The 14,493-nt window shown below is 50.5% G+C and overlaps 1 protein-coding gene across 1 annotated transcript in view; it reads left to right on the forward strand.

Moving 5' to 3' along the window:
- Positions 1–14,219, forward strand: part of RFLNA (refilin A) — a gene marked incomplete at both ends in the record, with an annotated part of 29,603 nt that extends 15,384 nt beyond the window's left edge. The window contains 2 exons of the mRNA XM_081841656.1: positions 9,176–9,285; positions 13,886–14,219. Of these exons, the coding sequence (XP_081697782.1) occupies positions 9,176–9,285; positions 13,886–14,219 (444 nt within the window). The remainder of the gene's footprint in view (positions 1–9,175; positions 9,286–13,885) is intronic.
- Between the last annotated feature and the right edge of the window lie 274 nt (positions 14,220–14,493).

Here is a 14,493-nt window from a genome sequence, read left to right on the forward strand (position 1 = left end):
TGGTGCTGTCCCTGGCGCCTGAAACCTGTGAGGGGCCTTGTAGGGCGTGAGCACTGATCTATGAAAGACCGGGTGCATCCTGGACCCCTCCGGGAGTGTCAACCGGAAGGCCACTGGGTTGATCTGCACCTCGACTTGGTACGGCCCTAGCTGCTTGTGTCCGAGCTTCTTCTTGGCCAACGATCTGGCCGGGAGTGCCTGGGCTGCTAACCAGACCCAGTCTCCCACCCGGATGTCCTCCCCAACTCTCCTGTGTCGGTCTGCCTGCACTTTGTAAGCCTGTTTTGCTAGCTCTAACTGCCTCCTGAGCTGCTCGTGGACCTCCTGCAACTCCGCTGCCACGGCCTCTGCTCCCTGCGGCTCCCCCCCCTCACTTTCTCCAACCCCGGGAAGGTTCTGGGATGCCGCCCATTGTTGGCGAAAAACGGTGTCACCCCCGTGGACACGTGCTTCGTGTTGTTGTAGGCAAATTCGGCCAGCGGTAGGTAGTCCACCCAGGTCGACGGCTGTTGGTTCGCGTAGCATCTCAGGTACTGCTGCATGATGGCGTTGACCCTCTCCGCCTGTCCGTTGGTCTGCGGGTGTCTCGCCGACGCCAGGCTGACCTTGACGTTCAGGATGCCCATCAGCTTCTGCCAGAAGTTGGAGATGAACTGGCGCCCCCGGTCGGACAAGATAGACCGTGGCAGGCCGTGCACCTTGAACACGTGGTCTATGAACAGCTTAGCGGTCTGCTCCGCCGTGGCCACCTTCGTGCAAGGAATGAAGTGGGCCATCTTGGTGAACAAGTCTACTACCACGAGTACTGCTGTCTTGCCTCTCGAGCTGGGCAGATCCGTGATAAAGTCCAGAGCCACCCTCTCCCACGGTTCGAACGGTGTCTGTAGCGGTTCCAACAGGCCCGCCGGCGGCCTGTGTACTGGCTTGGCCCTTTGGCAGGTGTCGCACCTATTGACGTAGTCCGCGATTTCCCCCCGCATCTTGGGCCACCAAAAGTCTCTGGCTACTAATTCCACCGTCTTCTCCTTGCCGAAGTGCCCAGCGCTGGGCGCGTCGTGCAGCTGTTGCAGTACTCTCGCGCGGAGGTCGTCTCCCGGTACGTAGAGAGCCCCTCTGCGGATGAGCAGTCCGTCGCGTATTTGGAACTCGTCGTCCCTCGCCGTGCCGCTGCGCACCTCCTCCATCTTGGCTCGAGCGAAGGAGTCCGTCTGCAGCGCGCGACGCACTGCGTCCAGGTCCACTGTGGCTGAGGCGCATGCCCACGCCTTGGGCGCGAAAATGTGCTTGGCCGCCGCCGGTGCCTCTTCCTCGAGATACTCCGGTTTCCTGGACAGCGCGTCCGCCATGATGTTGTTGTCCCCTGGGATGTATTCTATCCTGAAGTCGAAATCCGCAAAGAACTCCGCCCAGCGGATGTGTCTCTGGTTCAGGAACCTCGCCGTGCGCCAGTACTCCAAGTTCTTATGGTCCGTGCGGACCTGCACCGTGTGTTTGGCTCCGATGAGGAAGTGCCGCCACGCCTTGAAGGCTGCATGTATGGCCAGCAACTCCCTGTCCCAGATGGTGTAGTTCTGCTCCGACTTGCTGAGTTTTCTGGAGTAGAAAGCGCACGGCCTCCAGTCCCCCTGGTGGTCTTGCTGCAACAGGACGGCCCCCACTGCCCTGTCTGAGGCGTCCGTCTCCACCCTCATGGGCCTGCTGGGGTTCACGTGTAGCAGTTGTTCTTCGGACGCGAAGAGATGCTTGAGCTTCTGAAAGGACTGCTCCGCCTGCTCCGTCCAGATGAACTTCTTCTTCTTGGAGCTGAGGGTGTCGGTGATGGCCGCTGTCTGCATTGCGAAACCCTTGATGAATTTGCGATAAAAGTTGGCAAAGCCGACAAACCTCTGGACTTCCTTCCGATTGCGTGGGCTCTTCCAGTCCAGCACTGAACGTACCTTGGCGCTGTCCATGGCGAGTCCCTTGTCGGACAGCTTGTAGCCCAGGAAATCCACCTCCGTCCTGTCGAACTGGCACTTCTCCAGCTTGGCGTAAAGCCTGTGCTCCCTCAGCCGCTGCAGGACTTCCTTGACATCTCTCTCGTGAGCCTCCTGCGACTCCGAGAAGATCAGGATGCCGTCCAGGAAGCAGACGCACTTCTTGTAGAGGAGACCCGCTAAGACGTGGTGCATGAAGGCTTGAAAACAGTGGGAGCCATTTTGTAATCCAAAAGGCATAACTCTATATTCATAGGTGCCTAGCGGTGCAAACATGGCCGTCTTCCACTCGTCGCCCTCCCGCACGCGTATGAGATTGTACGCTCCGCGTAGATCCAACTTGGTAAAGATGCGACCCTTCCTCACCGTCGCCAGGAGGTCATCGATCTTGGGCATGGGGAAGGCTGTGGGCTTGGTTTTCGAATTCAAAATTCTGAAATCAACTACAAGCCTCTTTTGGGGCGTGTCCCGCTTCTTCACAAAAAACACGGGGCTGCCCCCCACTGCTTTGGACTCCCGGATGAATCCCCGCTTCAAGTTGAGGTCTATGAACTCCCTGAGTTCCTGCAGTTCATCTTCAGACATGGAATACAGTTTTCCCGTCGGCAGCGTCGCCCCCGGCAGGAGGTCAATCTTGCAGTCGTATGGTCTGTGGGGGGGTAGCTTGTCCGCCTCCTTCTCGCAGAAAACCTCCAAAAAGTCTCTGTACTTGTCGGGTACCGCTTGCAGCATGCCCAAGTGCAACTGTGGCCCATCTTCCAGCCCCTCATCTTCCTGGGTGGGCAGTATGCAGTTTGCTGCGCAGTAGGAGGAGCAGAAAGTCAATTGGCGCTTGTACCATGCTAATGCTGGACTGTGCCGGTCCAGCCAACTCATGCCCAACACTATGGGTGTGTCTGACAGGTGTGTAACATTGAAGCTGATGACTTCGCGGTGGTTTCCAATTCGCATCACCATTGGTGGTGTTTGCTGTAGCACTTGTCCCCCTAGTAGCTCTCTGCCGTCTACTGTCACTACTTTCAGGGGCATCGTGGCAGGCAGGAGCGCTATGCCATGTTGCTTGATGAAATCCACTCCTATAAAGTCTGCATTGCTGCCAGAGTCAATGGAAATGGGGACTTCCATGGTGAGCCCATTTGGAAGCTGGAGGGATGCGGTGAGCTGCACCACTGGTTTGGGTGGGAGGGGGTCTGTGGGCTGTAAGATGCCTGGGGACTGCTTCACTGATATGTCTGGCTGGGCCCCAGTGGCTCCATTTCCAGCCAGACAGTGTCGTTTCCCTGCTGTGGTGCAGTCTGCTGAACTGATTCTGTTACTGTTGCTGAAGCTGCAGTGTGCTTGTGGATCCTCCGGGGACACTCTTTCGCCATGTGCTGAGCACTGTCGCAGATGTAACATTTCCTGTTCCCTCTAGGAGGCTTCGTTTTGACTGCTCCCTGCGTCAGGGCTCCGGTTGCTGACTGAGCCTTAGCACCACCTATCTCCATCGGCTCCTCTCCTCCTCCCAGCGGAGGCGTGGATTGAGCGCGCGCCGTTTCCCTGGGAAAGGAGGGCGGTGCTCTTGCTGGCGTGCGTCCCCAACGCCCTTCCTCCTTGCCCCAAGGGCGTTCTTCCAGCCTCACTCCAATCGTGAGCGCCCTCTCCACCACGTCTTTAGTGGTCTGGGGTCTCTCCCCCCTTGCAATTTCGTCTTTCACAGCTCCATTCAGCCCCTCCCAGAACAGGTCTCTGATGGCAGCTGACTCTTTCTCCCACCCCAGCGCGTTCACCAGTGCAAAAAAGCAGGAGTGATATTGTCTTACAGTGGCTCTGCCTTGTCTTAGTCCATGAACCTCCCTCCTGGCGATATCCACATCACTCTGTGACAAAAAACACGCATCCATCGCTTTAATGAAGGCAGCCACATTTTGGAGGGCTGGATCCTTATCTCTCCAGAGATTGCGCAACCATGCTTTAGCTGCTCCACGCAAATGACTGACTATGAAGCCGACTCTCTCCTGCTCATCTCTAAAATCCTTTTCCAGCAACTTTAGTGCATAAATCAAGTCTGCTTTGAAGTTAGGATACTGCTGCAGATCCCCATCGAACGGAGACACAAGGCTCGCTCCTCTCTTCCCCAGCCCAATCCCCTCTGGTCTGGGTCCCGGCAGCCCCTGTGTAGACAACGCTTCTAACCTAGCTCGCAGATCCTGGCAGGTAGCCGCTGCTTCCGCCTCCTTTTTCCTGGATGCCAAAATCTCCGCATTAAGTTGTGTTACTGCGTTCTGCAGGCTTGCTATGTGTTCTTCGGTAGTCATTTTGCCTCCTTTTCGTGAGCTCGCGAAGCACCAATCTTCACCCCTCGCTGCGTTCCCTCACGTTGCGAGGTTTTAAAAGACGGGAGAGGGGACTTACTGTCAGGGCTGCCTCTAGGTCCCAGCTCACAGAGGACCAACGCCAGGCTGATATTATGTACAAAAGTCTTTATTGAAGTATAATTTCCATTTTAAAGCCAGAGCGTGCAACCCTACGTCTAGACTCTAGATAGGCGAAGTCCCCTCTGAGTCACTGCCCCTTCCGCACCAGTTTAAGATCCTAGCCCGGCTCCACCTCCTGCGCTGTTCCTTCCTCCTCTGGGTCCTTCTGCCCCCTGGGGTTTCCTCCCTCCTGGACTCTTCTGAAGCTGACCCCCCTGAGTCTTGCCCTTCCTTCCGGCGGGCTTTGGGATCTGGCTCCCTATCCGGGCTACCTGCTGTGCCGCTCGCCTGTACATTTGAACTTGGCGCGCGCGCCCAGCCGGTGACTTTCCTCTTGACCGTTTCCCCGCTCTCCGATGGAGGCGTGGCCAATCCTGACTCATCTCCTCCCTCTGGTGGTGGGAAGACTGGTCCTGATGCCTGGGACTCCTCCCCCCCACTACGCTCTGGTGGGGACGCTGGTCCTGATTTCCAACTGCTGCTCTGGGAGTCCCCGCTGGCCCCTTCCTTCTGGGGTTTCCCCCTTGGCACCCCCCTTGCCCTGGCCATCGGCGCTCCTCTCTGTGAATCTTCCGATTCGCTGGAGAGACTCGTGGAATCTCTCTGACCACTGTCACTGCCTACACCCCCCTCGTATTCCTCCTCCTCACTCTCCATTTGCTCCTTCTCCTGTGTCTCTGCTCCTGAACCCCTGACAATAGTGTTTGCATAAAGCAGCATATACTCAGCAAGCGAAAGTCTGCCATAATAAAAATGCCCTTGCTGAACTGTGAAAAACTGCCACAGAGGGAGCCATCCACACTTCAGTGGGCCAGGTGTTCCATAGTTACTGGTGCAGCCACTGAGAAGGCCCTGTCCCTTGTTGCTGTTGATGCTCCCTCCACCCTGGATGGGATGGGATGTAGAGATGTTTGTTGTCCCTCTCTCCTTCGCAGTGGATCCTCAGAAGCTCTATTTACAATCTCCCATGTGGCATTTTTGCGCCCGACACGTTACCTTCATCATGCTCTCGTTAAAAGCCTCAGGGGCGCAGGAGTATCTGATCAAAATGAAGATGGCAAAAAGGCAGTTCTTTGATTTCAGCCATGTCAGAAAACCCGCTCTCCTGGGCCCTCCCCATACGGTTTTCATTGATGTAGCAAAAACCCAGAAACATCTGTGAAACAGGGATGGGCTTGTTTGCTGAGCTCAGCAGGAGGGAAGCTTGCGGTTAAGCTTGGTTTTGCCTCCTTGCAGGTCCTTTAAAAACAAAAAGCCAGAACAAAAAACCTTGGCTCTCCGAGAGCTCTAGCTGGGCAGGCAAGCAGATGGAAAGGGGCGGGGGGGGGGGGTGTGGGGCAGGCAGAGGCAGAGGCAGGGGGAAAAGCCAGGGAGGGATGGCACATCAAACCAGGCCTTCACCCAAGAGTGTGTGTTGGGGGGGGGGGAGACAAAGACAGAAGCTGGATTCAGACAACCAGTAATTTCCTAACCCTCAGATGTTTTTACAGTCACTGTGGGGGTGGAATTCACTAGAACTGGGACATAATGAAGTATAACTTAGGCTGTTCTGTGGGGGACAACTATTTTTTGTATGTTATATGAAAATGTTTAATGTTTATATGATTTGGGGGTTTTTTATGGTGTAGCATATTTATGTTACTGTTTTTAAATATAAATCGCTTGGAGACCTTTTTAGGTAACAAGTGACTAAAGATAGATCGTAATAGCACAAGAGCCCTGTGTGACCAGATCAAAAAGTCACCTTTGGCTATTTTTAGTATAATATTAAGGAAATGTATATATTGCCCTTCATTATGCAGTTACCACAAGGTGTTCTCCAACATAATATATACAGATTAGTCATATTGTACAGTACTATAAACTAAAATCCAGTTTACAGCAATTACAGGTAAACAGCAGCTGATCGGATAAACTAAAGTCTTAAGCACCAGCTGAAACGGAAATAAATTAAATACTGTATTTCAAAAAGCTTGAGAGATCAGGTATGTTCTAGCCCTGTGTCTAAAGTTTAGTCAGCATATCTCTTTGTGCCTCTAGTTCTTGTTTTTAATTTGTATGCTGCCTTGAGTCCCATCAGGGAAGAAGGCAGGGTATTTAAAAAAAAAAAATCTAATAAAAGGGGTTGTGAGTTCTACAGCTGGGGCACCAGTACAGAGTAGGCCCTGTCCCTACCTTGCTGGGTTCATGGCCCATCTCAGTCTATAAAGGAAAAGGTATCAAATACCTGGACATTTGGTGCTTTATCAGCCAAAACCTACATCTTGAATTGGGCCTGGTGATATAGATGCAGCCAATGCAGACCCTTTGTGCAGAAGCACTTGCCAATGCTCTTGTGGCATCATTAATTGCTGAATATTGAGGAATACCTTTATGTGGACTAGTGGCTGGTGAATTTAACTTTTTGGGAGCAATCCATCCTATATAATAAGAACTGGGCAGCAGGATTGAAAGCTGCAGCTAGAACATATTATGATTTAGAACCCAGTCTTCAAATACTTGCCTGGGAATATGTTGCACGGAATTCCTTTGATCCAGGGAGCCTTGCGTACAGACTGCCCACTCAGACTGCCACTATTTTCTGCAAGTCACTTTGGGTCACTTCTGTGAGGAAAGCAATTAATAAGTATGGTAAATTATCGTTACTGTTCTATGCTAGCTGCAGAGCAGCTTTTTTTATATGCCACTTCCCGTCCATTTTATCCTCACAACAGCAACCCTGTGAAGTAGGTTAGGTTGAAAGTGATGGGCACAAGTGAGCGTCATGGTTGAGCAAGGGTTTGAACCTGGGTTCCCCTGGTTCTGCTCTGCCACTCCAATCACTACACCACACCTTCTCTCTCCTAGTCCATTCTGCTTCCAGCTGCGGCCAGCTGGGTACTTCTGGCATACAAGCACTGTACAAAGGGCATGACCCTCCCTAGCAATGGCATTCAAAAGTGTGCTCTGTCTGAACATGGAAGTTCAGTGGCTAATGTCTAGTGGCCCCCATGAGAATAGAGAGCATGCAGCCAAACTATGGATGAGTGTCAGAAATCTTTTTTTCTGCAACTAAGTCAGAACTTAGGAAGCTGCCTTGTACCAAGTCGGACCACTGGTCCCCTTAGTTCAGTACTGTCTACACTGACTAGCATCAATTCTCCAGGTTTTCAGAGAGTGCTACCTGGAGATGCCAGAGGTGGAACCTGCAACATTTTGTGTTTTGCTCCTCAGCTGTGAGCCTTCCCTTAAGCTGTGTTGAGAGTGGAGCCTCGCTCCTTTGGATTTCCACAACTGGTCCTCCTCAAATGAAAAGAAAGGCTGGTTGTCTGAATGCACTCAGGGCTCATCCAGACTTCCTTTTGCACCCTGCTCTCCAGGCACAGGTCCACACTTTGAAGCTCCATGTCTGCGTGAGGTTTCTTTTTGGTCCTGGCACTTTCGCTGGGGAAACCCATTTTCACCACTGGATCAAAGCAAATGGCAATGCATGGAATATTGCCTTTTGCAGTAAAGTGCAGGTTTTTCTGGGGGTGGGGGAGGCTGGGATGAAAAAGAAAGTGCAGCACCAAAGGAAGTCTGAATGAACCCCCAGAAAAGTGTATTTTGTGGGTGTTCCAACATTGCAGCAGCCAAGGCAGGTGACAATGAAAACCCTTTGGAACTGACAAGGGGCTCGTCCACACTTCCGCTTGTCCCTTGCTTAGAAAGCATTGGTCTGAACGGTTTCCCACTTGCCCCTTGCTTTCTAGGCATGGGCCCAAGCGGTTTAGCCTTTGCCCCACTGTGTCCTCCTGGAAAACCCACTCTTTTGCAGTAAATTGGAACAAACTGGAGTTTTGCAGAAAATGCAGTTGCTGTTTGTTCCAATTCAGCACTAAAGATCAGGTTTTTCTGGGGGCAAACAGTGCAGCAAACAGAGGTGCGGATAATAAGAACTACTAATATTGTTATTTATTAAATTTGTTTACCGCCCTTCATCCATAGATCTCAGGGTGGTACACAGCATAAAACTACAAGATAAAAACACAAAATGCATAATAAAAACAAGAACAAACCAATAATCCCCCCTCCCAAGCCCAAAGAGTGTATGTAGAGCTGATTATGTAATGGCACACCTCCAGATGACACAGATTGGAGCATCCACAAGTTCAGATAGACGTGGTTTAAAAAGTCAGCTCATGTAACCTTCACAATAAGAAAAAAGTGTGGATTAACACTTGCTTTCATATACATCTGTTTAGGAGCAGAGTTCAGCCTTGCAGTGCTTCCCAAACTTTGAATCTAGATATACTTCTGCATTCTGCATCCTGGAACACTGTATGCATATTTAAGCCTTCTTGATCTGGACCTCTGTTTCCTGATGTTGTTCTGCACTGATTTTGAGGTGGAAAGCTAACTTGAAGCATACCCTTGTACGCATCTGTGTTCTGTTAGGAATGTAAGAGCCCTACTGGCTCAGACTAGCATCGTGTCCTCACAATTACATGCATGTGAGAAGCCCACAAGCAGGGCACTGTTGCAGTGTGAAATGTTTTCCCATTACACTGGAACTGGCATGGGTCTGAGCTGGCCTGTACCATATGTGAAAATTGCGGGTGTTCATAGGGACTAGGGTGCTTGTGAGAATTAAACAGGTCCACAGCAATAGCTTTTCTTACTATGCTTAAAACTAACCACGGATTCAACTGTAAACATCTCAGCAGGCTCCAGATTCCTCATGTGTTTCCATTTTGCTCTTCCTCCCCTCCCCCTGCCCTGTAGATCCCTTATCTTCTTCTGAATGCCTCCACATCAGAAATAAGGCCTCGGATGCACCCTGTGTTTTTTGGTGAAAGCATAGAGGTCAACCCCGAACCGGCACAGGAAATTAGGTAACGTATGGGCTTCCTTTTGTGTTCCTGCTTTCTCCTGCAAAAGATTAGTGGTGTTTATGAATGGGTTGCTGGGTGTTTTAGCCAGAGCTGTGGGTGGGGTGAGGGGAAGAAGGAATGGCTGAAATTAAAAAGAGTGAATGCTGTAGAATAATAGGAGAGTGTGAGTGGGGTGAGGGGTGGGGAGATGGAGGGGTCACCGCTTAGATCTCACATTGAATTCATCTCAGTTCTGAGGCAGAAAATCACTGCCAGCTGTTGAGCGGCCTGAACTCAGTGAATTGGTGGTCTTAGCTCAGAGACAGCCCATGTGACACCCTCCAGATGTTGTTGAGCCACAGCTCACGTCCCCCTGACCCCTGGCCTGTTGGCTGGGACCTGGTGGCAGCTGCAGTCCAGCAACACCTGGAGGCACCAGGTTGTCTCTCCTTGTCTTAGCTCAACTCACAATGGGTGGGGAAGATTTCTGTTGAATTTTTCCCTTGCTTGCCATGGCAGCTTGCACCCATCACAGCTTTCATTTGGCTGTCCATTCCTTTTTCAGTGCTCAATTATTGTGGGTGAAATGAATGGGTCCTTAATGAAATCCAGATGTTCCAGCTCCTTCCAGTTTTGGCTAAATTTCCCCCTCTTTAGATTTCCAAAACACTAGCTAAGGGGGGGGTCACAAAAGGTCAGGGGGCCGCCCCCCAAATCCCTTGTCCCTCACACCTCTGTAATTTGTAGGCTGTCTCGTTTTCTGAATCTCCTTTTGTTGAGCAGGGTTAGGTAGTGGCCTACATTACAAAGCTGACTTATGCGTTGTTGCGCTATCCAGGCTGACAAGTCGTTGGACTCCAGTTCCCATCAGCCCCAGCCAGCATGGCCAGTGGTTGGGGATGGTGGGTGTTGCGGTCCCAAATCATTGGGAGGGCTTCTGCCTCTGTGTAGAAGATGGGCCTGTGCTCTCAAGCTGGTGGAACAAAGAAGTAGGATTGGTATGATATCTTATGCTGCTGTAACCTGCCATGGGGAAGGGGTAATAAATTTAACAAATAAATAAAAGCAATAGCTAGCACAGTGACAAAAGGGCTGCTTCAAGATTGTATAGGAAAGCAAGTTTACGAGACTGAGCTGTGCACCAGGACAACCCTGGTCCATGAACACAACTCATTACATGACCTTAGGCAAGTACCATCAGTCCCAATCTCTGCTGGAAAAGAAAACCAGATGTGTTGTGCCTTTCTCGTGTCCTTAGTAGCTTACAGTGTCCTGGAGGAGACTGGCTGGCTGGCCAGATCCATGAACTAAAGCACTCTTGCTTGGAGGCCGGACAGTGAGTGCTGGTCCGTTAAGGGCAAATGGGGCACTGCCCCATCAAGTTCCGTCTGTCCTCAGCCAGCTTCCAGCTCCCTGCCTTCTTACTTGCACCCCGTCCAGCGGGAAGGAGCTGTCTCTCAGCTTCCTCCTCTTCAGTCTCAGTTTTGCCCTTGTGGAACTCAGTATGGAAGAAGAGGAGGACAAAACAATAATTAGTTTGGCTCTGTTTGATATTGGCTCCGACTCCACCTACTGACTTCTTTTATTTATAATATTTGTTTTCCACTACAAACAATTTGTCTCAAAAGCGATTTGCAGTTTTCAAAAAAGCTTATTGTTGGCCTTCCTGCCTCTTCTGCCCTACCAGCCATTTCTGAAGTGAGGACATACTTCAGTATTTGTTGAAGTACGCACTTGTGGTGAAACCTTTCATAATCGTCCCAGGTGTTTGCTCGGCTTGGGCATTTTCACAGCATTTAGGGCCAAAGCTGTGCCAATCAAGAACACTGCTAACCCAGAGATCCCAAGATCATGCTTTCTCCCTTTGGATGGCAGTGAACAATTTAGCCATTGCTCTAATGATGGCAAAGAACTGCTCTGACCTCTCACCCTTCTGGAATTCTTCTGATAGGCAGAGATTACCACCTTCTAGTCTTTCTGTCTTATACTGCGAGGGTTTAAGTTGTGTGCTGAGGAGTAGAGTTGCCCACCTCCTACTTCCATGTTTTTGGAGTCTCCTCCAGTGCTCTGTGGTCAGATTCTTCTCTGAGGGTCTCCAGTCCTAGCAAAACCCAACAGCCCAACCATATGTGGGCATGACAGTAGTGGTGACATCAGACTCTTGTCCATCAGTGAATGGCAGTGAGAGTCCTTGACATTGCTGCTGAATTTTGCTTTTAAAGGCAAAAATGTAAGGTTAAGTTCAAGTGTGTTTTTTAAGTGGGCCAAATTTCCAAAAAATTTAAGGGAAGCCAATGTGGTTTTGATGCAATGAGTGACGTTTCTCATTTGGGGTTCTTCTCAACCTTCCTTTGGTGCTAGCCACTGATGTTCTGGTGGTTGCTGGTGTGCCGAAATGCTGCTGCAGCTTTCTGCCCAGTGTCAGTGCCACCCATGCACCCAACTTTTAAAGAGTAGCCTTTGAAATTTGAAGGTGCTACTGACAAGGATGTTTTTCCAATTGCCATCGAGGGCTCCTGCTGTCTGCACCAAGCAACTTGCTGGCCTCTGAGCTTAGCTGTGCAAAACTCATTAAGCAGATTGTGTTACGTGTGCCGTTTGGTGGGCCAAGCCTCCTCCAGGGCGTTGGCAAATGCCGTGCGCCACACCCAGCGTTTAATCTTTTTATACACAGAGCTGCAAATTCCTCAGCTGCTGCTGGTTGCGCCTCCAAGATCTGGAAGCATCCAACCATGTAAAACCCCTACGGCAACCTGGCAACGGGATGCTTTGCGTGTCCCTCCTGCTTCTTTGAAGACAGAGATGCTTTTCACAGACTATAAAAGCTGCTTCTTCAAGTTGGGTGTGCAGTGAAAGAATGCAAAAACTAACAGGAATCTATCTAGATCTGTTTGTGAAGTCTGTTCCAGCTTTGGCTAATATTTTAGGACACTTACTAGAGACACAGAGAGACGAGCTAGATATTGAAACGCCAGATTTGCAGGGAGATGTAGGTTTTTCCAGTTAACTCCCCACCCCTCCAAGACACAAATCAGACAAATTTGACAAAAGATGTGTAAGTGGAGAAGACCTGAAGAAAATGTGGATTCCAGCCTTCAAGGTTTCCTTACCTGTTCATTGCAAAAGCAGACTTGATGAAACTATTCTGGTGTTTGCTTATGAGCAGGGCTGGCATAAGGGTATTTTGCGCCCCAGGCAACCTCTGAGTTACTCCCTCAGTTTTCACTCATGAGCAATTGTTCTGTTCCAGAACATTTTGGTTCCATCTCTCATTAGTTTCCCTGTTGACTGCCCTTCAGACATGGAAGTGGCTCAAACATGGAACTGGAATAAAGTCAGAAGCGGAGGAGATACCGTCATTTTTTGGCAGCAGGGGATGAAAATGCAAGTCCCTGCCCTGAGCTGCCACCTCAGCTCCCCCCACCCCCGAAAATAGGGCAGAGTCAGGGCATTTCTTGGTCCTCCATGGCTCTGTATCAGGTACAGTGTCCATATGAGAGAGAGGTTCTGAGTTTCCCCAAACAACAACAACAACACTTGAGCAGACGCAGATTGGCAGTAGCTCAGGATGGGGGACATACAACTGGTTCTTCCAAAGTTGATGGGTGTTGTGATTCAAATGATGTGTGTGTGCTGCGTCATGTGATCAGTTATGTGGGGCGGGGCTTACCTCCCCCCCCCAATATTTTTTTCAAGTTGGCACCACTCCTGGTCTCCCTCCCTGTAGGACCTGCCCCACCCCACTGCCAACAAATCCCTAATTCTGCTGGGCTGGTCAGGCTGCAACCACTGGCTACATTTGCCTAATCACATACAGTGGTACCTCCGGTTGCAAATGGGATCTGTTCCAGAGGTCCAGCTGGATGCCGAGGTTTTTGCAACCTGAGGATCGCTGTTATACACATGTGTCGACGGTAGACGTGGGTGTAGCCAAGGGGTGCAAGGGGCAGCTGCCCCATCAAGTAAATGAATAAAAATACTTAACTAACTGACCAGTTGTGTCACAGATAACTTGGTTCTGTTCCCTCAACATAAAGCCTCCCCCCCCCCCAAAAAATATATCCTGGCTATGCCTGGCTATGCTCTAGTGAGCCATCTCTGCTTCACACAAGCAGTAAAAAGGGCAGGATCAGGCCCCAGCCGGCGAGACTCAGCACCAGTGAAACCCTGGTGAGTTTGCAGCCCTAAACATCCTTTATCCAGAAAGGGGAAAGTGCCAACTCTCATGTGACTCTCACAAGACTTGAACGGGGAAGGCAAAAACAAGTGCTGCAAGAGTTGCTAGGAAGTCCATTTCCTGCTAGACACAATTTGGGGGGTTGTGGGGTGATCCTGCCTCTTTTTCTACTTTTATGTCATGCCCCTATGGCAGCCATTTTATGAGTGGGACCTATGGCACTTTCTCGGTATTCCAAATGTGTCTACAGGCCCCCCAAAACTTGCAACTCAGGGTCAGATATGGTTGCGTTTTGTTGGAGAGCAAAGGGTTCAGCAGAGGAGGTGGTAATTGCTGTGGGGATCAGGATGTGGGACTTGAGCAGGTCTTTGGTTTGATCTTGTTGGGGCTCCACTGAAGTTCTTGTGCATGACTTCTTGTTGCCCCCCCCCTTTTAAATTTCAGGTGCAACTCTGAGGTAAAATATGGCTCTGAGAGGCATTACAGGGATGATGTTTTCTACTGCCCAATGCCCACGGTCACCACTTACAGTGAGACCGTCATTGCTGCCCCCAACTGCACATGGCGAAACTACAAGTCCCAACTCATCTTTGAGCCGCGCCAGAAACCCCTGAGGTTCCAGAGTACAACAATCATCTTCCCCAAACATGCCAAGAACATATACCGGACCACACTCAACTATAGCCTTGGTTCTGCCAAAAGATGGTTTGCCTCAAGTGTGCAGCTAGAGCTTTGTGAAGAGAACAGCCCCTGCATTGTCTACTCAGAAAATGTTTAATGCAGTGTTTTGTTTACTGAAGAACTCTTGACTACAACATCAACGTAAGGCTTAGGCCTACGCCGGAGGAGAAGCCTTTTAAGACTTAATGGCCTTTGGCTGAAGGCATCCATTAAATGGCTCCAGGATCATTCATTTTTCACACACAGGCTTGGATATGCCAGGTAGCTTCCCTGCTCCTAGAAGCAGCTGAGGGAGATATTCTCATGTGCTGAAGCAGCTAGAAGCTGGTTTTGGTTCCCCTCAGCCTCGGATCAAACCTCTTTAATTAGCA

This window comes from Podarcis erhardii, assembly GCF_964252035.2.
Source record: "Podarcis erhardii genome assembly, chromosome: 15".
Taxonomy (NCBI): domain Eukaryota; kingdom Metazoa; phylum Chordata; class Lepidosauria; order Squamata; family Lacertidae; genus Podarcis; species Podarcis erhardii.